The sequence below is a fragment of the Trypanosoma equiperdum genome, assembly GCF_001457755.1.
Source record: "Trypanosoma equiperdum strain OVI genome assembly, contig: ctg_1480, whole genome shotgun sequence".
Taxonomy (NCBI): domain Eukaryota; phylum Euglenozoa; class Kinetoplastea; order Trypanosomatida; family Trypanosomatidae; genus Trypanosoma; species Trypanosoma equiperdum.
The window spans coordinates 245772-269232 of record NW_027123483.1 but is presented as its reverse complement, the minus strand read 5'-3'; the positions used below and the strand labels follow the sequence as shown (position 1 = coordinate 269232).

General features: G+C 47.7%; 7 protein-coding genes across 7 annotated transcripts; all 7 read left to right on the top strand.

Moving 5' to 3' along the window:
• Positions 1–2460: 2460 nt before the first annotated feature.
• Positions 2461–3102, top strand: TEOVI_000493500 (transcription elongation factor s-II, putative; the record flags this gene model as incomplete). Its single annotated transcript, XM_067221768.1, has 1 exon — positions 2461–3102. The coding sequence occupies one exon, from the start codon at positions 2461–2463 to the stop codon at positions 3100–3102; it is 642 nt and encodes a 213-aa protein (XP_067077869.1).
• Positions 3103–3746: 644 nt separating this feature from the next.
• On the top strand, positions 3747–5150 carry TEOVI_000493400 (putative WD40 repeat protein; the record flags this gene model as incomplete). Its single annotated transcript, XM_067221767.1, has 1 exon — positions 3747–5150. One exon carries the CDS (start codon positions 3747–3749, stop codon positions 5148–5150), a length of 1404 nt encoding a protein of 467 aa, XP_067077868.1.
• Positions 5151–5480: 330 nt separating this feature from the next.
• On the top strand, positions 5481–7286 carry TEOVI_000493300 (ATP-dependent DEAD/H RNA helicase, putative; the record flags this gene model as incomplete). Its single annotated transcript, XM_067221766.1, has 1 exon — positions 5481–7286. The coding sequence occupies one exon, from the start codon at positions 5481–5483 to the stop codon at positions 7284–7286; it is 1806 nt and encodes a 601-aa protein (XP_067077867.1).
• A 1034-nt stretch (positions 7287–8320) lies between these two features.
• TEOVI_000493200 (kinetoplastid-specific phospho-protein phosphatase, putative) lies at positions 8321–10822 on the top strand (the record flags this gene model as incomplete). The annotated part of the gene is made up of 1 exon (XM_067221765.1): positions 8321–10822. The coding sequence occupies one exon, from the start codon at positions 8321–8323 to the stop codon at positions 10820–10822; it is 2502 nt and encodes an 833-aa protein (XP_067077866.1).
• Positions 10823–11878: 1056 nt separating this feature from the next.
• TEOVI_000493100 (Dynein intermediate chain 1, axonemal) lies at positions 11879–13846 on the top strand (the record flags this gene model as incomplete). Its single annotated transcript, XM_067221764.1, has 1 exon — positions 11879–13846. The coding sequence occupies one exon, from the start codon at positions 11879–11881 to the stop codon at positions 13844–13846; it is 1968 nt and encodes a 655-aa protein (XP_067077865.1).
• Positions 13847–15413: 1567 nt separating this feature from the next.
• Positions 15414–16523, top strand: TEOVI_000493000 (TFIIF-stimulated CTD phosphatase, putative; the record flags this gene model as incomplete). Its single annotated transcript, XM_067221763.1, has 1 exon — positions 15414–16523. The coding sequence occupies one exon, from the start codon at positions 15414–15416 to the stop codon at positions 16521–16523; it is 1110 nt and encodes a 369-aa protein (XP_067077864.1).
• Positions 16524–18009: 1486 nt separating this feature from the next.
• On the top strand, positions 18010–23130 carry TEOVI_000492900 (uncharacterized protein; the record flags this gene model as incomplete). Its single annotated transcript, XM_067221762.1, has 1 exon — positions 18010–23130. One exon carries the CDS (start codon positions 18010–18012, stop codon positions 23128–23130), a length of 5121 nt encoding a protein of 1706 aa, XP_067077863.1.
• Positions 23131–23461: the final 331 nt, after the last annotated feature.

The following is a 23461-nucleotide window of genomic DNA, read 5'->3' as shown; positions in this document are numbered from 1 at the left end:
TGTGTGTGTGTGTGTGTGTTTGTTTGTTTGTTGAGGGGGAGGGGAACGCCTTCATGTTCTGTATCTGTCTTCTCTTCTCTTCTTTTTTTTTTTGTTGCGTGTGCGTGCGTGTACGTGTGAAGTTCACATGTACATGTTTTTTTTTTTCTTCGGGTAAAGGAATTTGTTTCATTAAGCGGCCTTCAGGTACTTCATGAGAGGAACTAAATGGGGGTATGCAAATGAGAGGTGAATGTGTGGCGGGGAGCGGAAGGGGTAATGGTAATATCTCCATTTAGTGTTTGAGGAAATCTACTGTGTGTGTGTTTTTTTTTGTGTGTAAAATATTGTGCCCTCCTTCTCGAAAGTTGCAGGTAGTTGGGTCTCTTTCAGCGTTTTTATTTTCTTGCACTCATATATTTGATTTGTTGTTTCTTTTTTCTTTTCCTCCTCCTTGTCATCACTCTGTTATTATGATTACAACTATTACTCTTATTGGTATTTTTTCCGTTTCCCCGTCAGTGCTTTCTGTTTTTTTCTTTTTTTATTCATTCCCCCCACTCCTTTCAGCCGCATTTGTTTCCTTTCCTCTCCTCTCCTCTGCGCTTCTTGTTTCTCTTCTTTTCCCTCTTTACCATATTTTATTTAATAACAACTTTACGAAATGCATTATTCACAAATGCCGCTATTGCTCTTCTTGTGTTTGTTTTCTGCTTTACTTTTTATTTTGTTTTTTTTTCGTTTCTTTTTTTTTGTTTTCCCGTAACTTCCACCTCACCACCCTCCACCTCCTCCTCCACCTCCTTTTCTTCTTTTTCATTTTCCTCCAGTCGATTACGTGCTTCGAATGATAGTTTGAAGAAACGGCGAGCAATTTTTGTTGCCGCCGTCGTGTTATGTTCAGCTTTTTAATGTCGGTAATTTATTGACTCATTCACCCGCTTTTCCTCTTCCTTTTCCTTTTTTTTTTTACAAATGCATATGTGTATTTGTATTGCACTGTGCTTGTGCATATACATATGTCTCATCATGTTTGTTATTATTACTTTGGTTATTACTCCCACTACCATACACACTCCCCTCCCTCATTATTACTACCCTCAAAACCCGAATCGTGAAGAAAGTTAAAAAAAAAAAATAAACACACAATAAAAAAAAGAAAAAAGAGAATTAAGACAAAGAAACAAAAAAAGAAAGACGACAGGAAAGAAAAGTAAGGGTCGAAACAAAGAAAGCGAAGAAAAACGAAAAAAAGAGAAAGATTTAAAAGAAAAACAAAAGAGACAAAAGAAGAGAAGAGGTGATTAAACAAATTGCCGCGTTTTTGTTGCTCTTGTGTACGTGTGCAAGAGTGGGTGGGGAGGGACTGCATAGGTGGTGACTTCACCTCCTCCCTTATGATGTTCAACCTTGTAATTTCTAACTTATTGATGTTTATTCTTGGTTGATTGGTATCTGTTGTTTCACACTCTTTCCATCCATGCAACTTTTTCTTTCCATTCTCTTTCATTCTTATTCTTATTCTTGATCTTTTTTTTTTTTTTTTGAGTCTATTTTGTGTATACTTGTGTTTGTGTATGGAGGCACTTGTGCAATGACCACCGTGGCATCTCCGTGGTTGCATATGCGCGCTTGTAACATTCATTAAACATATATGTGAGTTTTACTATTAGTGAAGGAGTAAATAAAAGGAAAAAGGGATGTAAAGGTGGGGACAGTAGTCCTTCCAGTTGCAAGTGTGTGGTGTCTTTAATTTTGGTATTTCTGTGCGTAATGTAGTGCGCAGAGGAGTGTGTGTGTGTGTGTGTGGAAGCATTTGCATCAGCATGGAAAAATGATATTAAATAGTTCTCTCATATTGTATCATTAATGGATGCGCGGATTTACTCGCAGTGGGTTAAAAATGATCTGACCTCTCAAGTCTGGAGGTTATGGAGCTTATTTGATCTCGGAAGAAAGTTGAGTGTTTTATTCCTGCACTTTTAGGGTCACTGATTCTCAACGTATCACGAGGATGTGGAGTCCTAGAAGACATTAGTTGATTGTTTTTTTCTATAAATAAATAAATAAATATGTGTATATATATATATATATATATATATATATATATGCTCTTCTGTTTGTCTATTCGTTTTGATGGTGTGCTCGTTAACAACGCGTCGCTCGTTTTTTTTCTTTCGCCCGTCATTACATTCTTATTCTTTTGATTTTTTGTTCCTTCCTTTCTTCTTTTACTGACGTTTACCCTCCACCCCCCCCCCCACACACATCCACCACGCTGTTGTTAATTGAATCAGTGGGGGAAAGGTGGAAAGGTAAAAAAAAAAAAAGAGAACAAACGAGAGGAGACTGCAAAGGCACGCTGCGTCTCCTTCTCAGCGTTCGTACGTGACAATTTCTTTCTCTTCTTTCAGCACAGGTTTAAACGGGAAAGAGAGAGAGAGAGAGTCTCAAAAGTTTGCAGCGTACGTGCAGATTCCAATGGGTAAGGATTCCAATGATGGGAAAATAGGCGTAAAGCGCTTCAGAGAGGAGTCCAAAACGGCTTTGGGGGCACCCACATCGCCTCCGGTGACACCCAATTGTATAAATAACACATCTGTCACAGTGAGAAATATTGAGGGAAGACAAGGGGACACCCGCTTAACAAAGTGGAAAACGCTGTTATGCAAAGCACTCATGCAAGGACGGAAAGAAGAGGATGAGGGACGTGTTGCGGATATGGCGTTGCGTATTGTAAAGGCTATTCCGGGCGGGCGCTCAGAGTCCGCTGACACATTCCGTATGTTGTTAGTTCATTTGGGTGATGCTAAAAATAGGGAGCTTCGAGAGAGTATTATTGAAGAAAAGTTTAGTGTGGAGGTTTTGGTGCGTATGAAAGAGAGGGATTTGTTGAATCCCGAAGAGCGTGAGCGCCAGGAAGCGGCCTTCTTGGCACGTAGCAGGGATACGGATCTAACAGAAATACGGAAAGCGACGTCCACCACTTCTACCCTCTTTCCTTGTCCATCTTGTAAGGCCAAGAACTGTACTTGGACACAAAAACAGACACGATCAGCCGACGAACCGATGACTATATTTTGTATCTGTAATATCTGTGAGCACAAATGGCGTCGCTATTAGACGGGACGGTTGTTGTTCACGCCAGGGGCAAAATGTAGGGCGAGAATGAGTGAAGCTCAAACAGGAAAGTCGAAGCGGTAATACGCGTAGCGTGTATGCACTCGCGTGTACGGAGGCCGATGTTGGCTAGGATTTTTGGTGGGTCAGTTTTTTATCCTTTCTTTCTCCTCCTCAATGACGTCTTTTTTTTTGTTTTTCCTTTTCCCCCATGCTTAACGACCGAATTAGAACTCATCAAAGTTGTTTTCAACGTTTAAGCTGAGCGAGTTCAGTTGTGAGTGCTCGGGACTTGACTTCCCACCCCCGACATAATACCGGTGATATAGATAATGTGCCACATGTACCTCCGTGAACCTCGTATAAGAAGTGTGTGTGAGTGGGCGGTTGCTCTCGAGTTAAGTGGGACATCACCTGACAAGGGGACACACTATTAAGGTTGCCTTTCGCACTTAACCCAGTTCACACGTTTTTACCGATGTAAGTTCGTGTCTTGTATGCCATTGTAGGGGAGTGAACCCTCAACTGGAGGGATTTTGCGCCGTTTTTCGTCCCTTCTGCTAACCATTTTATCTTCCTTCCTGTTTTGCTCTTTTCGTCTTTCGCATTTCCTGGTTGTATCTATTTGAGTCTCTTTAGCACTATCCATGCGAAAAGCCTCGGTGGAACCCCATGAAGGAGGCGAGGCCCTCCCCATAAAGGAGTCGTCACCGTCAAGCTCCGTAGCGGCTACGGGAGTTGGCGAGGGTTCCTACCAGGAGACAAAAAGGTACCGCACGTGGCGAAAACACACACGTGATCTCTACCAGAGGTTAACTCACATCGACCTTGTATGGGAGAGTCCGGCAGTACGTTTAATGCCATTCAGCACCTCAAAACCAGGGCTACTCACTCGCACGCTTCTGTGCTGCACGCGTGCATGTAATGGAGACCAATCTTACCTGCAGTTGCTTTCTGTCACAACACCAAGTTGTGCTGAATCTCTTGATGCCACGTACAGCACATACTGTGAGGCTACGGGTGAGGTTGGTGGCTACGGAATGGCACCCTCTGCTGTTGGGCTGCGCATAGAGCGTTCTATACTTCATGATGGTGAACCACTCACCGCTCGATACATGCACGCCAACCCACTCATTATTGCTTCCGGTTCTAAAGATGGCAATGCTTATGTATTTGACTGGTCAAGAATCTCGCTGAATAAGTTTCCTAATGACCCACCGCGCCCACGTGCTCCGCTTCCTCCAAATGAACCCAGTGAAGGGGATACCGGTGAGGAGCGTGCACTTTATAACAAGCGAATGTCCGCTCTGCAAGCTGTGGTTAGGGAGCAAGACCGTTGGGACAAGAGGCACGGTGAGGGGCAACACCTTTTAACCCTAACGGGGGGAAATGGCCCGTGTGGTGCACTCGACTGGAGCACAACTACCGATGGTACCGTTGCGGCCGGGTCCCTCGGTAGAATTTGTGTTTGGCAAATCGCAAACATGTCCAAAGATGACCCTCGGGTTGTTTCCTGCGTCCAAAAATATACCATAGAAAATGAGTCGCGCGTGAACGAGGTTTCCTTTTCATGGATGGAGCCAACCAGCTTCGTAGCATCAGTAGAGTCTGGCGCTGTCTTGCGAGGCGACATACGTGACCCTCAGTTATCTCAACTGTTCCGTCTGGAAGTGCCGGCAACGTCTTCTTCGGTTTCTCCACTTGATGGTACCTCGCTTCTAGTGGGCTCGGAGGAAGGTGAAGCGTTTTATTATGATCTTCGTTACACGTTGCACCCTGTAATGACTGTAGAGCTTCACGAAGGCGCTATCTCATCGGCACAATGGTGTCCACACTCGCGACACCTCTTCTGTACTGGTGGCGAAGGTGATGCCATGTGCTGTGTGTATAATGTGACAGCCAATCGTCTGCTGTTTAAGCACGCCGGTCATGTCGAGAATGTGACTGATGTGTCATGGGATTGGCAGGAGGGATGTGAGGGTCAACTTGTTTCTGCTGATGCGTGGAGTGTCATGCTGTGGAGACCAAGGGATATTTTCTATACTTCTTAAAGAAGGGGTTTCACGATAGGAACCAGAAAAATCACTACCACTGCTAATCCTTTGTTTTAATTTTCACCGTTCTACTGGCTTCTTGAACATGGTAGGGGAGGGCAAGAGGGAATTTACGGAGGTAGGTGGGGGAGGTCTTCCACTATGTCGCAGTTTCCCTCTTTTTGGACGGTGGGTAATATTCACTGCTTTTCTATACCTTTCTGTGTCTTCTCTTTATTTGTAAAAGTTGAGGTGAAAGAGGGACGATAACCGAGAGGCTACACGGTTATAGGCTTCGGTAGTGGAAAGAGGAGGGCATACGTTTACGGAGCGTCTGGGAAGGTAGAGATGAGTGGGTCACCGAGTGACGTTGTACGCAAGGCGTGGTCGGATATAGCGTTAGATAGCCGATTGGTGGAGGCTATTAAGAAACTGAAGTGGAAGGCCCCTACCCCAGTGCAGAGCGCATGTATTCCGTTGGCGATGAAGGGGAGAGATTTGGCGATTCAGTCACAGACAGGTACCGGTAAAACTGGGGCCTTTCTCATTCCAGTAATACAGCGCATTATTACCGAGAATGAACGTGCATGTGGCCGCCGCAACGCGCAAAACCCTGTCGCTCTAATATTGTTGCCATCGGAGGAACTCTGCAAGCAGACGGTGGAGGTCGCTAATGCGCTGACAAGATATGTGAAACCGCGAATTATAGTGAATGATTTAACCTCACGTGTATCCACCGCAAATGCGTTGCGCCTCACCGCTGCACCAATACTTGTTAGCACCGCTGCCTCGCTGGGCAAACTGTGCCGCAATGGTTCTGTTACCTCAGATGACATGAAGCCGCTGCGTTGCGTTGTGATTGACGAGGCCGACCTGATCATGTCGATTGCGGAGGGCTCACTACGAGCAGTGCAATCAGTGCTACCAACGTCTGCGCAGACAATCTTGGCTTCCGCCACGTTAACGGATGGTGTCGCTCAGATTAAGGGCCAGCTACTTCATAATCCAATAACGGTATCACTTAAGCCAGATGACGGGGAGAAGGAACCGACAGGTTGTGAAGGGCCAGTGGGGGCAGAGGACGTTGTGTTGGAGTCACGTGTGACGGTTCGCGGTGGTGCAGCAGCCGCTGGTACGTTGCGCCATTACTACTTGGTGTCAACTGATGAGTGCCATCATCACACCCTGTTGTATGCACTTTACCGTCTAGGGCACATTAAGGGTAAGACCCTTGTCTTCGTGAACTCTGAGGATACAACATACAAGTTGCATAATTTCCTTGCGCAGTTGGGCATCAACGCTCTCGTATATGACAGCAACTTACCGATGAATGTTCGTGTGGATGCGCTTCGCCGCTTTCAAACTGGGAAGGTTGGCACACTTGTGTGTACAGATGGGACGCTTGAAAGCTTGGACCGCATGCGGGGTGCAACTGACGGTGATGAGGAGACGACTACCTCTACTCCAAGGTCTAATTCACGGGGAAAGAGGAAGTCTCTCGCTGCGGGTGGTGATGAGGGTGGTAGTGCATTGCATCGTGGTATTGATTTCTCTGATGTGAGCAATGTTATTCTCTTTGATGGTGTTACCAATGCCACAACCTCGGACTTCTCCCGTTACACGCACCGTGTGGGGCGTGCTGGGCGCGGAAACAAAGATGGAGTGGCCATCACATTTTTAACCCTTCATCAAGCGAGGAAGGTGAAGCAGCAACTACGTGACTACCTGGGGGGTACATTCCAATCTTTCGCTCCTTTCAAGCAGCTGGATCGACATGCGGCGTCACGATTGCAGTACCGCGTGGACAATGTGTTGGCATCGATCACCCGCTCCTCTACTCGCCGTCAGCGCGTTGCAGCCGTCGCGGCGGAGCTTACGCGTAGTGCGCACCTCATGAGCCATATGGGTGATAAAGACAGTGGCGTCCTCAAGCGTATTCTCTCACGCTCCAAGGGAGATACAAAGTGCGACCAAACAGTGGTGGATGTGCCGGAATATATGCGTATTAAAGGAGCTGACTCTGCGGAGAGTTACCGTAGGCGGGTGCGCGCACCAAAAAAACATACGACAGCGGTTGCCAAACGGTCAGCCCAAAAAAGGTCTCGTGACCCACTTGGTAGTTTGACGAGTTCGTTGAAGCGGCGCAAGTTGTAACGTTTGGGTGTTGGATCGCAAGAAGGAACTGTACGTGTGTGTGTGTGTGTGTGCGCGTCATCCACCGAAACCTTCATGCCACGATTTAATAGAAGGGAGAGGTGAATACGTTGGAATAGTGCGGTGTCGAGACGATCTTTATAAGTAACCCGCGCTCAACTGAGGTCAACAGCCGACGACCCGAATCGCAACGCTCTAAAGTTTCTCCTAAAGTAAAGTGTGAGAAAAAAAATGATAACTCTAATGTGTATGCCATACCTCCCTTTTTCTGTTATTTGATATGTTTCTACATATACCTGTATATGTTCACATGCGCCGTATTGCTGTGTGATCGTGCTTTCTTCTCTTTTCTCCTTTCCGCATTTTGCTCTCTTTTAGTGGTAGTGCCAAACATGTGGGTACCGACGTTACGTCACTTAATGTGTAGGGAAGGCGTTTGAGTGAGTGTGGATAATATAAGCGCTCCCTTTTTTCTCTTGCGCGCGGTTTTTCAGTTAGACTGCAGTGGAAAAGCACAGCGTTGGTACGCACTTCCTTTCCATTTGGACTCACCGTGGCGCAAACTGAAGGCAGCGAGAAATAATGAGATGTGGATGGGTTAATATTTGGGACCGCTGCTCAGTTGCAGCAACTTTCAAGTTTCGCAGCGGACGGGTGATAAGAGCTTTTTTTTTAAAAGGTGTCTGTTGCAGCTGATCTTATTGTTATTATTATAGCTATTGTCACTGACTTTTACTACTAGTTCTTTTGCTCGTTAATTGATTGTTGCCTGTTGACACTGGTTACTTCTTGGTGCAGTGGTTAACGCGTGTTGGTGCGGTGATTTGGGGGTTTAATCAGGAGATAAATATGAAGTTGATAGATTGGGTTGATCATGAGTGTCTTGAATCGGCTTCCCGCAATCTGGTCGATTGCTTTCACCACCCTTTTAGTGTTATCAGCATGCACATCCTTCTTTACCATTCTTTACCCCCTTCTTGACGTTAGATAAGGACTAAGTTGTTTCAGTTTCAGGCCTTCTTTCCCCTTTGCATATGGATTTAAACACAGTCGACGAGAGGTATGTATTTGTCACACCAGGCACAACCATACGCGTCGGTTGGGATGAGAACTGCGATGTCGTTCTACCCGCACTGGGACCCTGTTTATTTAACGGCCGTTGCATTACTACTCGAAGGGGTTGTGATGTCCTCGTCTCGTGCACGACCGAAGGTGACCTTCTGTTGGCGCTTACGGGTAATGGCATCCGCGTGATAATCAACGGCGTTCAGATAAAGCCGTCGTTTGCTCCCAGGAAGCTACCGCCGGGGGCCGTTGTTTCATTCAACAAACTCTCTCGGGAGTTTTCTTTTATCTTCGTTGCACGCGACTTGCGTGCGGCTAAGGCGGATGTGAAGCATGTGCCTCCGCCAGAAAATTCCGCTGCCGATATTGCGCGCTTGGAGGAGTTTTTGTTAACCCTTAATCCGCAACCTCTTTTGTCCCACGCGCAGTTTGATCCGGAAAGTGCCTCGTTGCGGTCGCAGCACTTCGTGACTCTGGTTGATTCAGAGACCATTACGCACCAAAAGGTGAGCACAGATGAAACCTTACCGTCAACCCTAACCGTGACAGAGGTGGCGCCCACGGAAGAAGAGCTTGTCGCTGACGCGCGCACCAGTGCTCAAAGCCTAACAAGTCAAAGTGTGTCGCTGCATAATTATGTGAGGCGCTTTTCCACTAGCGGTGGGTTCACAAGCCTCTACTACAATGAGGAAGCAGAATTTTTGCAACCCCATCCAACTCCGTATCGTCAACAAGGTTTGTTGAACAACGTTGGAGCATCCCCGCACATTATTTCGTCTGTCGTTGTTGAACTTTGGGGTCGACGTGTGGCACTGCGCAACGTCGCTGATTTTTGCGATTCGAACGTGGACCAGCCTCAGATAAATCTAACAGGCGATGCGGAAGATCTCAATGGTGCCGAAACAAATCCATACATAACGTTTCATGGTGTAAAGAAAATGGGAGGAAGGCAACAACGATGCATGGATAAGGAGATCCGTTCTGCCGCAGAAAACGTTTTGGAGTATCTCAACGATGCTTATGAGAGTGACGACGACAACTTTATCGAACTTCCTCAGCAAACAAAAGATAAGATTTTTGAATATTTCCTGCTTCTGGCAACTCACATGATGAAAGCAGTAAAAGCGATGCCCGTAGCGCTACGACTTACCTCTCCTGTTGTATGCTGTGGTGACGTGCACGGTAGTTTTTCTGATCTCAAACAAATCTTTGATAACGTTGTCCCCTTCAAACACTGGTCGCTTATGACGAGGCCGGTGTTATTCCTTGGAGATTACGTGGATCGGGGCCCACATGATGTTGAGGTAATGCTTTTTTTGTTCGCATGGTGCACTTTGTGTCCCGAAAACGTGTTTTTGCTTCGAGGTAATCATGAGGATGACCGGGTGAATGGTGATACGGAGCTCTATGGCGAAACGTCATTCCTGGTTAAGTGTTTGACCTTTTTCGGTGAGGAGAAAGGTAGCATATTTTGGAGACGCGTTAACGATGTTTTTGCAGTGCTTCCCCTAGTGGCCATAATTGATGACACGACTTTTGTGTGCCATGGTGGTATTCCGCGACTTCGTGGGAGACAGCTCGTGCAAGCTGGCACCACGATGGGCGACAATGAAGATGGAGGGAACGCAGCAGCTCCATTTCCGGAATGGAAACTTTGGCAAGAACACGGTGCAGAGAATGGTAACTCGTCGTACAGTTGCGATGGGCTTTCCTCTACCAATGATGCGATTGCACAAGTTGAAGATGATATCCCTGGGGAGGATTTGATGCAAGAGCTTTTGGAGAGTGTACCTGGTGGCCCGGGTGATGTTCGTTTTTACAGTGTTATGCCAGATGATAACGATGACTGCCTGACTGCTAAGCGCCGGCGCATTGCTCGTGAGTTACTTTGGAACGATCCGTGTACGACCCCATCGTTGCGTAAGAGACACTCGCTTCCACAAGGTGTGTCGGATATGATGGGATCTTTTACAGACGAGGAAAGTGGTAATATGGCTGCAGTAATGCCGCTGCCGCAGCGAAATGGTTTCAATTCTCAAGGTTTCCGCTGCAACCACGCGCGCGGTTGTTCGGTAGATACTTTCCATGAGTTCAATTCGTTTGCACTCGATAACTTTCTGCAGCGGTGGGGGTTCACATTGGTGATACGTGCGCACGAGCAGAAGGATGCTGGGTTGGAGGTGGGGCTCGCTCAGCGTGTCCTCACACTCTTCTCCTGTAGTAATTACACTGGTGGCGACAATAATGGTGGGGCTTGTGTTATTGTCGGTGGTGAAGTGCGTCCCGTGTCATGGCGTCGCCCTTGTCCCGTGCTGGGCAGGAGTCCCTCAGCAGATGATCCCGATATTTGGAAAATGAAGCGCTTGAGGGAGGAGGTTGGCCGCAACAATTCGTGCAGCTCTTATCTGCATTTCCCCGGGCCTCAAATCGTGCCGTCTTATGTCGGTAAACCTGTGGTTAACCTTGGTTGAAGTGCGGTGGTTCACGCACGGGGAAAGGGGTGATAAGACTACGGTGCTCTGCTGGTTTTCGGCACTCAGCTGATATTGTATCATTTCTAAGCTGTTCTTTTTCTCTTATAAATAGTTGTTTATCGCGCGTATTTTTGTATATGTTTTTTTCGTTGTTGTTGGATCAACCAAATAAATAAGTACATGTATTTGAGCTGCGTACGATGTTGCACTTGTCGCTGCAGGGCAGCGGGTTTACAAACTGTTCCTGAGCGTCAGTCCAGAGAACCGCTTCTGTTAAAGTGTAAATAAACTTTCAATGAGACCTTTTCTCCTCTTTTCATTGGTGGCCTCATGAGGTATCACCTTTTCTCCTCTTTTCATTTTGCCTTCATCTTCGTGAGCCTCACTCTTCAGTCACGGGCGGTGCGACGTTGTCGATGACTGCCCGATATGTTGTGCGTGGCATATTATTTATCTATTTTTTGCTCTTATTTTCACATCACAAATGTGGGCGTGCAGATTTATCATTTGAATTGCCTGTCATAAGTTTGTTTTCATCTCTTTCCCGACTTCTTTAGCTAATCTTATGTTTTTTCTGTAATATTTGCTGTTCTTACGTTTCTTTAAATACTTTTTTTTTTATAATGGGAACAGGCGCTAACGCATCCGTCGTAATTCTCTAACACAGTGAAAAGAGGAGGTTAAACGGATGTCATAAGGGCCACTGGCCTCAAATGTGTTTATGTGAATTTGGATTAATTTTTGGACCATTGCCTCGCGCATTTGTTCTCAGGTTGGACCATCTACTTGCAATTTCTCCATGTGGCTCCGGTGGCGACTGAGTAGTGAATCACTTTATGTCTTTTCCTTTTTCCTCTTTTCCTAAGATACAAACGGGTGTGCACCTTTTGACGTAGAAAATAAACAAAATAAAAACCGAAAAGAGGATATATACACACACTTATTACAACCGCCGAAGCAACCGTAGAGGACTCCGTAGTTGCTGAATTCTTTACCCCAGTTATATAGAAAACTCTTAAGGTCATTTTTTTTTATCATTACGAAGGGGTTAAAATGGATACCAATGCACGCCGAGCAAGCGGTGGGAGTGCTGCTTCCGTAGATGCGGCTCCAGTAGCTGCTGCTCCCCCAGAGGATGACCGCGACGCAGTGATTGAGCGCATTTTAAAAGCTACTGATCCTGTTGTCATGTCCACACCAGTGTACTTTGACTACAGAAAGGATGCCCGCACTTATCGCTTCTTTCCGAGTGTTGGCCAAACTGCCAGGCACTTTTCCGTTGATGGCGGCTCCGTACTGAAGGATGATCCCGAAGCGATACAACAACGTGAGGACCGGCAACGCCGTGAGCACGACACAGAGCTCGCTGCCCGTGCGGAGTTGAATCCGGACCTGGTCGATAAGGGTGTTTCTACGAGTATTTTGAAGAATCAGTTTAACTACAGCGATCGTGGGAGTCAAACAATGAATAATGCGATGGTGGAGCGATGCGTGCTGACTGACCCGCCGCCGTCAGCAACCTTCAGTGCTATGGCAACGGCGTGGGAGATATACGATGCCTACGAGGAGGATCGGATCCAGACCGAAAAGTCTGCTGCGGCGGTTCAGAAAAAGACCACTAGTCATCGCCCAACTAAGGAAGATAAACTCAGCAGCACTGCCGATGAATCAGGTGGTGCTAAGACAGCTGAAGAGGTGCTCAGTTCGGCTGCGTACAAGCACTCCCTCAAGATCATCGAGCGCATGGTGAATCAGAATGACTGCCACGATATTATTGAAGACTTCAAGTACTGGGAAGATGAGAGTGACCTTTACAAGGAGGATGGTAACCTACTGCCCTTATGGCAATTCTTCACCAACAAGGTGAAACATCGTGCCGTAACCAGCATTGCCCTTAACAATCGTTACAAGGACCTGTTCGCTGTAGGCTTTGGTAGCTACGACTTCCAGCGACAAGGAAAAGGTGCGATTCATTGTTTCACGCTGAAGAACACGGTTCCCACTGTCCCCAATTCTCCACTTCCTGCTCATCCAGAGATGTCCTTCACTGTTTCAAGTGGTGTTATGTGCCTGTCGTTTCACCCAGTGGAGACATCTTTGCTTGCCTGTGGGCTCTATGACGGGTCGGTCTGCGTATTTGACTTGCGCATGCATGATAAACCAAAGGAGGAAGCCAAACAGATTTGTCAGGCAACCGTAAGATCGGGGAAACACACTGAACCGGTATGGGAAGTGCAGTGGTGTCGCAGCACTGTAGACCTCCGCTTCTATTCCATCAGTACAGACGGCCGCATCACCAGTTGGTCACTGCAGAAGAAAGAATTGATTTTCAAGGATGTAATGAAAACAACAACGGGCGCATGTGTCTTCGATCCTGAATCACTGGTACTTAGTCGCCTTAGTGGAACCTGCTTTGACTTCTCCAATGCGTACGAAAACCTTTTTATTGTGGGTACGCAGGAGGGCGCTCTGATGCTCTGCAGCAAAGGGTACAATGGTCAGTGCCTAGAGAGATATGAGGGTCACACCATGCCCGTGTACACTGCACGCTGGAATCCGTTCCATCCCGATGTCTTCCTCACGTGTTCTGCCGATTGGACCGTGAAATTGTGGTTGAGGAGTTCGACAAAACCGCTGTTAACATTTGATGCGGGTGATTCTGTTGGTGACGTCGCGTGGGCGCCGTATAGTTCTACTGTCTTTTCGGCTGTAACGTCCAACGGTAAAGTGATGGTCTTTGACTTAAATAAGAATAAGCGCGAGCCACTTTGCTCTCAAACGGTTGTAAAGAATGCCAAACTCACCCATGTTGTCTTCCACAAGCAAGATCCGGTTGTGCTGGTAGGAGATTCACGTGGCTCAGTACTTATTCTTAAATTGTCCCCCAACCTCCGTACTCTGTGTAAACCGAAGAAAGGTGAACCAGAGGACCCGCAGCATATGCGCCAGATGGAGGTAGACAAACTGAACCGCCTAATAGATATCACCTTGAAGGATAGAATTCTCCTGGGGCAGGCGTGAGAGGTTGCGCGTAGAGGCTTGAAGGAAGGTTTGTGCGTTATATATATATATATATGTGTGTGTGTGTGTGTGTGTGTTTGTGATGGATTATGAATGAGGCAAGTCCTATTGATGGTGTACTTGAAGGATGGTGGTGGTGTGGTGCTTAGATGTGTATATATGCATGTGTGTTTATGTGTGTGACGGAGCCGCCAGAGTGTGGCCAACCGCGAGAGGATTAGAGAGAAATATGAGTGAGTGATGTTTAGGGGGGTTGGGAGGTAATGGAATACCGGGAAGAGCGATGAAGGAGAAGGTGATAGAGAGAGGACGAAGCAACAACAACAAAAAGAAGTGTGCAACCCCGGAAGAAGAAATGAAACAAGCGCTTATGATGGAGTGGTGAAGGGAAAGGAAGGAGATACAAGTGATAATTTCTCTTCTCCCCCCTTCGTTACCCAATATTGAGGCTCTAGAGGTGTCGCTAGCAGGCTGCTCCCTCCTTTCTTCTCCAGTAAGAAGAAAAAAAAATACGAAACCAACAACACGAGAGATGAAAAAAAAAAAGAAAGTAAATTAAGAGAATGTATAATTATTGTTTGTGTGGTCGTAGGTCGGAGGGATGCCAACACCTGCAGCGAGCTGTGAGCTGCAGTGACTGTAACAATAGATAGAAGGACAGTTGTTGTTATTGTGGCAATTAGGTGGAGGCAATGGTGTGTCCTTCCCACTGCCTTCGCCGTCTCCCTCTTTTGTTTTCCCTCTTCTCTATATTATTTTTATCCTTCTTGCAATAATGTACATATATGCAAACGCGAACCAGAAACATGTATGTGTACGGTTCAGCTGTGCATGTGGTGACGTGACTCATGCACTAACGCCCGTAGCGCTTCTCGTTAGTGACCACAATTTGTGAAGGCTACTCATGTTCGTTATGTGTTTCTGCCAATACGTTATGCAGTTTCAGTTGGTGATGCATTGTTTGGCCGAGCTTTTCTCGCACTGTGTCCCGTTCCACTTTTTTTTTTTTTTGTCTCTCAAGCATCTTCCTGTGGGTTTAATCATTTCTTTTTTCATACCGCAATTTCTCTCCTTGCTCCTAACTGTGCCTTTCCCCTTCTGTTTTGCTCTAATGCAGTTCCTAGACCTTAATTAAGGATCTTTACATCCTGTGGCGTGCAACTGGCATTGGTTCGGCGCTCTGTGAGTGAACTTGACCGGTGGTAGGGTCCCCCATAAATTCATTCATTCATTTCGCTTTCTGCCGACTGCTTGCGGTCTTTGAGGGTGAGCATACCGTTCCACGCTTATTGAACGTTGTGTGAGATTCTTGGGAACAGGAAGTGTGTAAAACACACTAAGCAGTAACCGCTGATTTTGCACGATTAAACAAGTAGCCGAGTGGTTGTGACTGAGCAACTCAGACCAAAGGTTGCTCACTGGGCACAGTTGCGGTAGTCAGTTGGAGTACAACGTTGCAAATACGAGAGCTGGAAACCACTGCGTGGTGAAGTGAGACGACTTGCACACAAGGTTTAGCGTCTGCCCCCGGTAATAGGTAAGCAAGGAGGGAAAGGCAGAGGGCCGCATGTCGGATCTCCGTCGAGTTGAGAGTCTGAACGCGGACACCTTCCGCCGACTCAACGCAACCTCCGTTGTGAAGTCTTTTTGGCACACTCAACTACGAGCTGCAACGGCTGCATCACGTGGAGCCAAGGACGATTCACTTGCGACTGCTAATGAAGAAACACCTGTTGCCACCAGAAAGCTGCGTTCAGCGGCCTCATCTGCGGAGAAGAGTGCAGGAGGGCTCACAGACTCTACGGTGTACAGTAGCAGCAGCAGTAGTAGTAACTCACGCTTATCTGTGAGCGCCACTCTCCCCGGGGTTCCCTCTCCAACAGAAACGCGCCGTCGTCTACGGGCCGCAGCGCTGTCGGCAGAGCGCCACCGTGCTGAGGAGTCGGATGAAGAGAAACCTGATCCCGTTGCGAGAACGCTGTTTCAGAACTTTTTACTGCAAGAGTATGATGCTCTCGACAGCCGCCCAGTTCTTACAGTTGTTCTTGATTTGGACGAGACACTTGTGAGCAACCGTGACTCTGGAGCTACCGGTGCAATTCTTCGACCCTACTGTCTGCACATGTTGAATGCTTTGCGGCACATGCAGGGACTAGAGGTTGTACTTTGGACTGCTTCAACCAAGGAAACGGCGGCCCCCGTAATTCGACAGCTTAGTCAGAGTGGCCCCGTCTTTGATGATGTCATTTGCCGCAATAGCTCGTGGTTTACGGAGCCGTTGCATACCAAAGATCTCCGACTACTGGGTCGTGACATGAGCCGGGTAATAATCTTCGATAATTCCACTGCCTGCTGCAAACTGAACCCGCGTAATGCTGTTATTGTTGATGACTTCCGTGGTGTTCGCAACACATCTGACGCAGCTCTGGTGAACGTGTACTACATAATTGAGCGCTCCTTTAATGGCTGTTGCGCAGGTGTTTCGGTGCTGGAGACGTTGGTGAAGTTAGCTGTGGAGAAACAGTTGTGTATGCCGGAAGTGCTCCACCTTCCTGAGTCATGGAGGCATATTCCACTGAGGGAAATCGCGCCACTAAAGGTACCACCGCATGGTATTTTCTTTCGAGCGCACAGTACCCCGCTTAATGACAGCATTATGCAGCACTGGACGGTGTAAAACAATAAACAAACTATTCATAAATTTTCATAGACGGTACTTACGCATACAGCGCGTACGTGTGCGTATGCTTGTGCATTTCGACACACATAGTGATAGGACTGTGGAAGGTGGAAGTGGTTTGGTCTTGTTGCTGAGTTGTTTAGCACATGGCTTTTTTTACTCACTTTCCACTGACCCATGACCACTGTGGCTCGAGAGGTGTATTAGAGTCGCACTGATAGATGGAGAAGCAAACGAAAAGAAAGGGAGGTGATGTGAAGAAGAGGAAACGCCGAGCGGTGCCCCGAAGTTTATGGGCCGCGTGCGACGGTAAGCATACATCCAAACGTTTCTTGCTTCACCTTTTGCCCGGATTTCTTTTTTCGTTTTATTTCTCCAAACATACATTCCCATCTTATTTTCTATCTTCTTCAAACCTGGTGCCGTTTCCTCTGCCTCACTATTGTGTAGTAGAGGATCTGAGGGGCCGTAACCTTGGGTGCACTACACGATGGTGCGAAGAGGAAAGATTAGGGACTGACAAAAAAAAACAAAAACAAACAAAAAAGTGCCGTGTTACTTGTTTAACTTTCTGTTACCCGCGAAAGTGGGTCGGGTCAAAGAGAGAGAATTTGTGCGGAGGAAGGAACGGAGAAACTGCTTGGGTGTTTTGTACTCTTTAGTTGCCGCACCTCTTCAGTTCTTACGTTTCTCAACGATGGTACAACTCTCTTTGCTGCTAAGGTACTTCCTCTTCATCCCTTTGATGATTGCACGTGTTACTGCGGAGATGGTTGAAAGGAAACCGGAAAACTTAGCGCCTGAAGATGCGCTGCCACCTCATAGATTCGTATCCATAAAGCCACACCAGGTTATTTTTTTGTTTTATTTTGTTTTGTTTGCTCCTTTTTCTTTTTTTTACATGCACGCACCCAACTCTCTACGCGTTGAGACTGCATTTTCTTCACTTGCTCAACTCTGAAATTCACTCCTTCCTCTTCTGTTTTCGCGCGTAATCACGTGAAAGCCTCTCCGTAACTCAGCAGTGGAAAGGCCACATCACGCCGCACTAGTATCCACCCCTTTCTGTCCTTTCTTTTTGAATTTTCAAACCTCGGACCGTCACTGTTTGCTTCAGCTTCCACTTATCACTGATTGTGTGGAAACAAAAGAGACTTACGGTGCGTGTTTTAACAACAACAATAAGTTAACGGATAGGAACAATAATAATACCAATCGTTCTTGTTATCTGGGGGCTACTGCACTAAACGTGTTAACCAACGTGAGTTAGGGCAGTAACATCGGCGGTGTACATATATATATATATATATGTACATCAGATAAAAAGAGTATTCCAAGCAAAAGTAAAAAAGAACGACCAAACCAATTAAGGAGTAGGTGAGAAATCGAATAAAGTGGGAAATATTTGTAACAGTGGTAATAATACCAGTGCTTTCCGTCTCTGTGTATTTTAAACACCTTCCCAATACCAACGTTTTCAGCTATGCCGCCGCGACCAGCAAAGGGACGTGCCGCGTTGTCATTTGTTGCATCTCGTGGTATTCCAGACAGCTTAGAGAGTTTTTTGGGCGATTTTTCACAACCCGTCAAGAGCAACACAGAAGGGTCCGCTATGATGGAGGTGAATCTGAAGTTGCTGCAGAAAAGCAATGAAACAACCGTGCTCAAAGCTCTCGTGGAGCTGAACCGGGGGGCATCTGCTATGTCGGAGGAGGAGTTGGTGCATTACTTGCCGCAAGTCGTCGAGGCGGTCGTGCGGCACGCGGAGCACTCAAATGCATCGGTTCGCTCGGGTGTGTTTGCGCTACTGCATGAGTTTCTGTTACGCGGTTCATTGCTCCAACAAGCTGTGACCAAGCGCTTACCGAAACTTGCTTCTGCATGGGTAAGTCGCATGTGTGACATGGAGCCGTCTGTACGCAGGGATGCATCGGATGCATTTAACGCTGCATACACTACGGAAGTACTTAAGCAACATGCAGACAGTATTGTAACCGATCTTATTAGCAATTATGAGGAAATCATTGCCCAGAGCCGTGGAAAACCACTGCAGGATGACACGTTGGACCGTCGGTCGAACGCCCTCTACTCCTGCGTATGCGCTATGGGGCACATGTTACGTGTGGGTGCCCCTGCCTCGGCATGTCATAAGGTCATTGAGTTTGTAGAAGGGAATTCAGTGCAGCCGATTATGCCGCCACCTGAGGGGGTTACCAAAGGAAGTATGGTTGTTAAAGCTCCAGTTGTAAGGTCTGCTTCACTTATACTTCTGCGTGACATTCTTTCCTCAAAGCTGGCAACTTTAAGAGTTCATCAGCAGGTTTCTACTGCTTTATACAACGCGATGTCCGACCGTTGCGCTGTGGTACTCCGTAGGGCGTGGGAGCTTCAACTACTTTGGTTTGGTAGTGACTCTTCCAGTGCATTGTCTCACATGCAAGGCGGATTTCTCCGTGTGGTGATGAACAGTATCACGGATTGCAACGACCCTGAGGTGGCAGAGATTATTTACCCGTCACTCGTACCATTGCTTGTTCCAGTCACTCGTTCTTCAGCCTTCGCCAGCGCGATTGAGGAATTCAGCGAGGTGCTTCAACGCAAGATCCTAAATGTCAGTGATGTGGTACAGCGGGAATGGGATTTAGTGCTTTCCTCACTAATGCGTGTGTGGGAACTTCGGTGTGTCCGCTCAGCGAAGCTAGGGGAGGGACACGAACGCGAAGGCGCCACGATGTTTTCTTCTATAGTAGCAACACTGGCCACAGCTCTCGAACAACCAGCGCGGCGGGGACGGCTTCTCAGCACAACAGCCTCCGTCGTAGCACAGACATTGGAGCGTGTAGCTCGTCATACTGAGTGCTTCAGTGAATGTGTGCAACTCTTGTGTGGCCCCACGGACTCTTTTTCTCAACGGACTGGTGGAGGGGCAAGCGCTGCACTGGTGGAAAGCTTCGATGTACTTCAGGCGGCATTAATTGGCTCTTCTGTGAGTTTACCGGGCGTGCTTGTCGGGGCGGAAACGCTTATGGCAAAGTACGTGGAAAAGAAACAATGGAACATTCTTGCGGAACTGTTGCAGTCAATGACAGACGCGTATGGAAGTTGTGTTCGCGAAGAGCATGCACATTCTCCCGTGGGTATCCCTTCTAAAGAGATTCAAAAACTTGTTACGAACGGTGTTTTACGTGCTGTGAGACTGAGCATATCAGCAGAGCGGAAGGATAGTGATGGGGTGGAACCGATGCACCCCCTTCAGCGGGTTCTCTCTTACGTCCTACAGTGGAGTGACGATGATGCACTTAGTGAACTGCAACAGATCGCTGCCACCGTGGGACCGGGACCGTTTTGGTTGAAGGATTTACTTCGAAGTCACGAGTTAAGGGATCCTGAGCGGTTGATCACTTTGTTTTCAAAAGCTTGTGAGGAAGCTGACTTTCGTACAGTGGAGCTATGTGTGGATTCGCTTCTCGGCGAACAGGAGGTTAACCCCCGCCCACTGACGAGTGCCGAGAAGAAGGGGCTCAGGCAGGCTGTTCAGGAGTCGTTGCGGAAACTGCACCTGCTAGTGTCGGTCGACAACGATGAAAGTGAGGAAGAAGCAGAGGAGTCCTCCAAGGAAGGTGACAGCGGATCGGGTTACGATGGCAGCGGGGCAGGTGACAGCAGTGGTGACGAAGGTAGCGAAGGCGCTGCGGAGGCTGACGGTAGTGGAAATGAAGGCGACTCAAATAGCGGCACTTTGGTTCAACAGCAGCTCATCGCATGGGCGAGGTTTCTACGGAGTGGCGAGCCCTTCGCTTCACTTCTGGAAGTCAGTAGCGAGGACATCGATTTACCAATGGTATTCCGCATCGTTGCTTCCATCGCTCCGCGGTTGCATGCAGAGCAATACATGTCTATTAAGGCACTTCGCATGGCCCTGCAAATGGAAGAGGACCCACTTCTGGTGGCGATGTCAAAGAAAATACATTCTATCGATTCGAAGGCCTTCAATGTAGTCGTGGAGTCTATCGAACAACTGCTCAACTCGTACGGCGTCTCAGTGGAAGAGAGAGATACTGTATCACTGGAGTTGTTTGATAGTGTCATGAGCGACCCGCAGAGTAGCATCGCAGCGTGTGGGAGGCTGCAGCACATTGTGCCCTTCGCTTCTTGTAGTCTGATCCAAGGAATTGCGTGCAGCGGCGACGTCTGGTTGGAGCACCAAGTTCACCTACGTGCAAATGTGGCTGCCACAGGGACTGGGAAAGTACCGTTTGCGTTGTTGGATCAGTACTCTCCACTATGCGGAATCGTACCATCAATGTTGCGTTGTGTACGAACCTCTCAACTGATTCACTTGCTTGCTTCCTCGGTGGAACTTAACTCAGCGAGTGCCGCTGTTGTTGGGCGGCCCCTGTTGCACGCCGCCCACGTGCAGGAGGTGCTGGCTGAGCCAACGAGGAGGCTGCTCGTGACAAAGCTGCTGCCGCGTGTCTTACTCTCCATCTCATCGCCCAAAGAAGTAGACACACTGCTCCTACGCGGAGAGGAGGTGCACAAACTTCTGTTTACGCTTGCTGTCGTGATCCGGGATACCGCAGTTCACTCCAGTGGTGACGCGTTCAACTCTAGCGTCCGGTGCATTGTAAGCACCATTACACAGTGGATTGCCGAAGCCGCTCTTCTGCATGTGGGCGATGCGCCGACACATGAAGAAGCTATTCGCCATTATCGTGCGTTATTTTCTACACTGGATGAAGCTGCTGACATTGTTGGGGATTCTTTTCTCGCTAAAGTTCCTTCTGGCGAAGCTGCTTCTGCTATTCAAGAATCTATGTGCATGATCCCTACACTGCATCCCAATACGGGATTGCTCGCGATGACGCTTCACAGGCATCTAAGTCATTTACCAGTTGTGAGGGGTGATACTGTCCGTCAGGTTATTGACTACGCCAGGAAAAAAAAGCCTCTCGATGGCCTCGAATTCCTGGCGGAACTCACTTCCAGTCGCATTATTGACACGGAGGCCTACAACGAGCTTGTGCATGTCTTCACACGCTTGCTAGCGAGTTCCTTCAGACTTCGCTATATGCCACCGAATAATTGCCTTGTTTCTCAAGCACCGAATGATGCACCCATTTCGTTATGCGATACTCAACGTGCAGTTGTCGCCGTTGTTTCGGCAAGGCGTGGTATTAACTTGCACAACCGCGTTGATGATACGTTACGGAGCTCCATAAATCTTGTGTTGTTCGACGCTGTGGCAGGATCTGTGGTTTCACTTAAGCAGGCGAACGAGGAGGAACTGTCACTCATGACTAAACTCATTGCCTTCACCTCGAACTGCCTTAGTGATTTGGGCTCGTCGGATGTGACGGTTCTGCGGGCTTCGGAGGTAAGCGTCACGAAGGTGGCTGCAGTTATGAATTATGCCTATCAGTGGCTCTGCGCCACCTCTATTACTCGGTTAGACAGCATTGGGATGGAGACTGTGACAAGTGCTATTCGCGCTATCGCGCTGCTTTCTAACTTAACACTCGTGCGCTCTGGGTTCGTTCTGCTTCCCATCATGCGGCAGATAACGGGAAGACGCTCAATGAAGGACATTCGGGAGGAGTTTAGTTCAAAGTCACCGGCAAAAGCAATAATATTCCGGAGGCAGGCGGCTGTAATTGCCAAAACGAACAAGCAAAAGTTAACCCTCTTTCCGCACTTGCTTGCGTGGTGTGTAACGCTCAGTGGTCCTGTGCAGGAGCGTGTAAGCAAAGAATGGCGAGAGGAAGTTTTTCAACTTCTTGACGTCTTATGCGCACTATTGCTTTCCCCGGCTGTACCAGGAAGCAAGCGGGTTGAAAATACATACCTTTGTAACGGTAATGGTAGTAGTGGTGCTGGTGAGCAGCTGGGTTTCGAAATAATTGCGTTAACACGTCCCAATGCAGCAGATCCCATGCGTGAGTTGGCGAAGGGCGCCGCCGCCGTCTTTGCCCTTTTGTTGCAGAGCAGCACACTTTCCATTGTCAAGAGTTGGCTTGAGACTGTGGAGCGAAAACTGCAGGACTATTTTTATACATTTGTAGAGGAGCACTTGTCACCATGTCTCATACGAGAGAGCCTCCTCATGGTGTTAAGCAAGAACCCAACCGGGGGCTCGACCTTCGACGTGAACGAAAGGTACACCGTGTCCGTGTGCACCTTGAGGAATCGCATTACACTTAAATATACGGTGGAAGATACAGATTCAACGGTTCATATAGAATTTAAGCCTGATTTCCCGTTAAGGCCCCCGGTGGTCACATGTGAAAAGACACGGGGCTGCGGGGTATCCGCGGACAAATGGCACGTGTGGATGCGGAAAATGACTGTATTGCTTTTCGGTGGGTCATCCAATGTATGGGACTGTGTGATGCTCTTCGGCAGGAATATGGACGAGCACTTTTCCGGTAAAGATCCTTGCCCCATTTGTTTTGCTATCGTTTCAGCTTCGAGTAATCGTCTTCCCGATATGCAGTGTGCAGTGTGCCGTAACTCTGCAATACACTCCGATTGCCTCTACTCGTGGTGGGCGACCGGGGGGCGAACCGTGTGCCCGCTTTGTCGTTCCCCATGGGTAGCAACCTAACGGCATTTGCCTCGTGTTGCCAGTGTGTGGTGTTTCAAGGATATTGTGAACAAATGCTTCACTTTACCGTCGTTGTTGACTCCTTCCTTTTTTCAAACACATATGTCTGGTACCAAAGGCTCTTGGTGCCATTTACTGGAACGTTTTGTTGACCCTCCTGAAGTGTAATTGGTGTGCAAAGTGTGTCTTGAAGTGGATCTGTTACATCGTGCATCACAGATAGCTATCTTTCAACGTCGAATCCGCATTTTTTTCCCGTTAAAGCTAGGAAGGTAGACATAAAAATACCCATATATATATATATATATACATTTATATATATTCAGCGTGA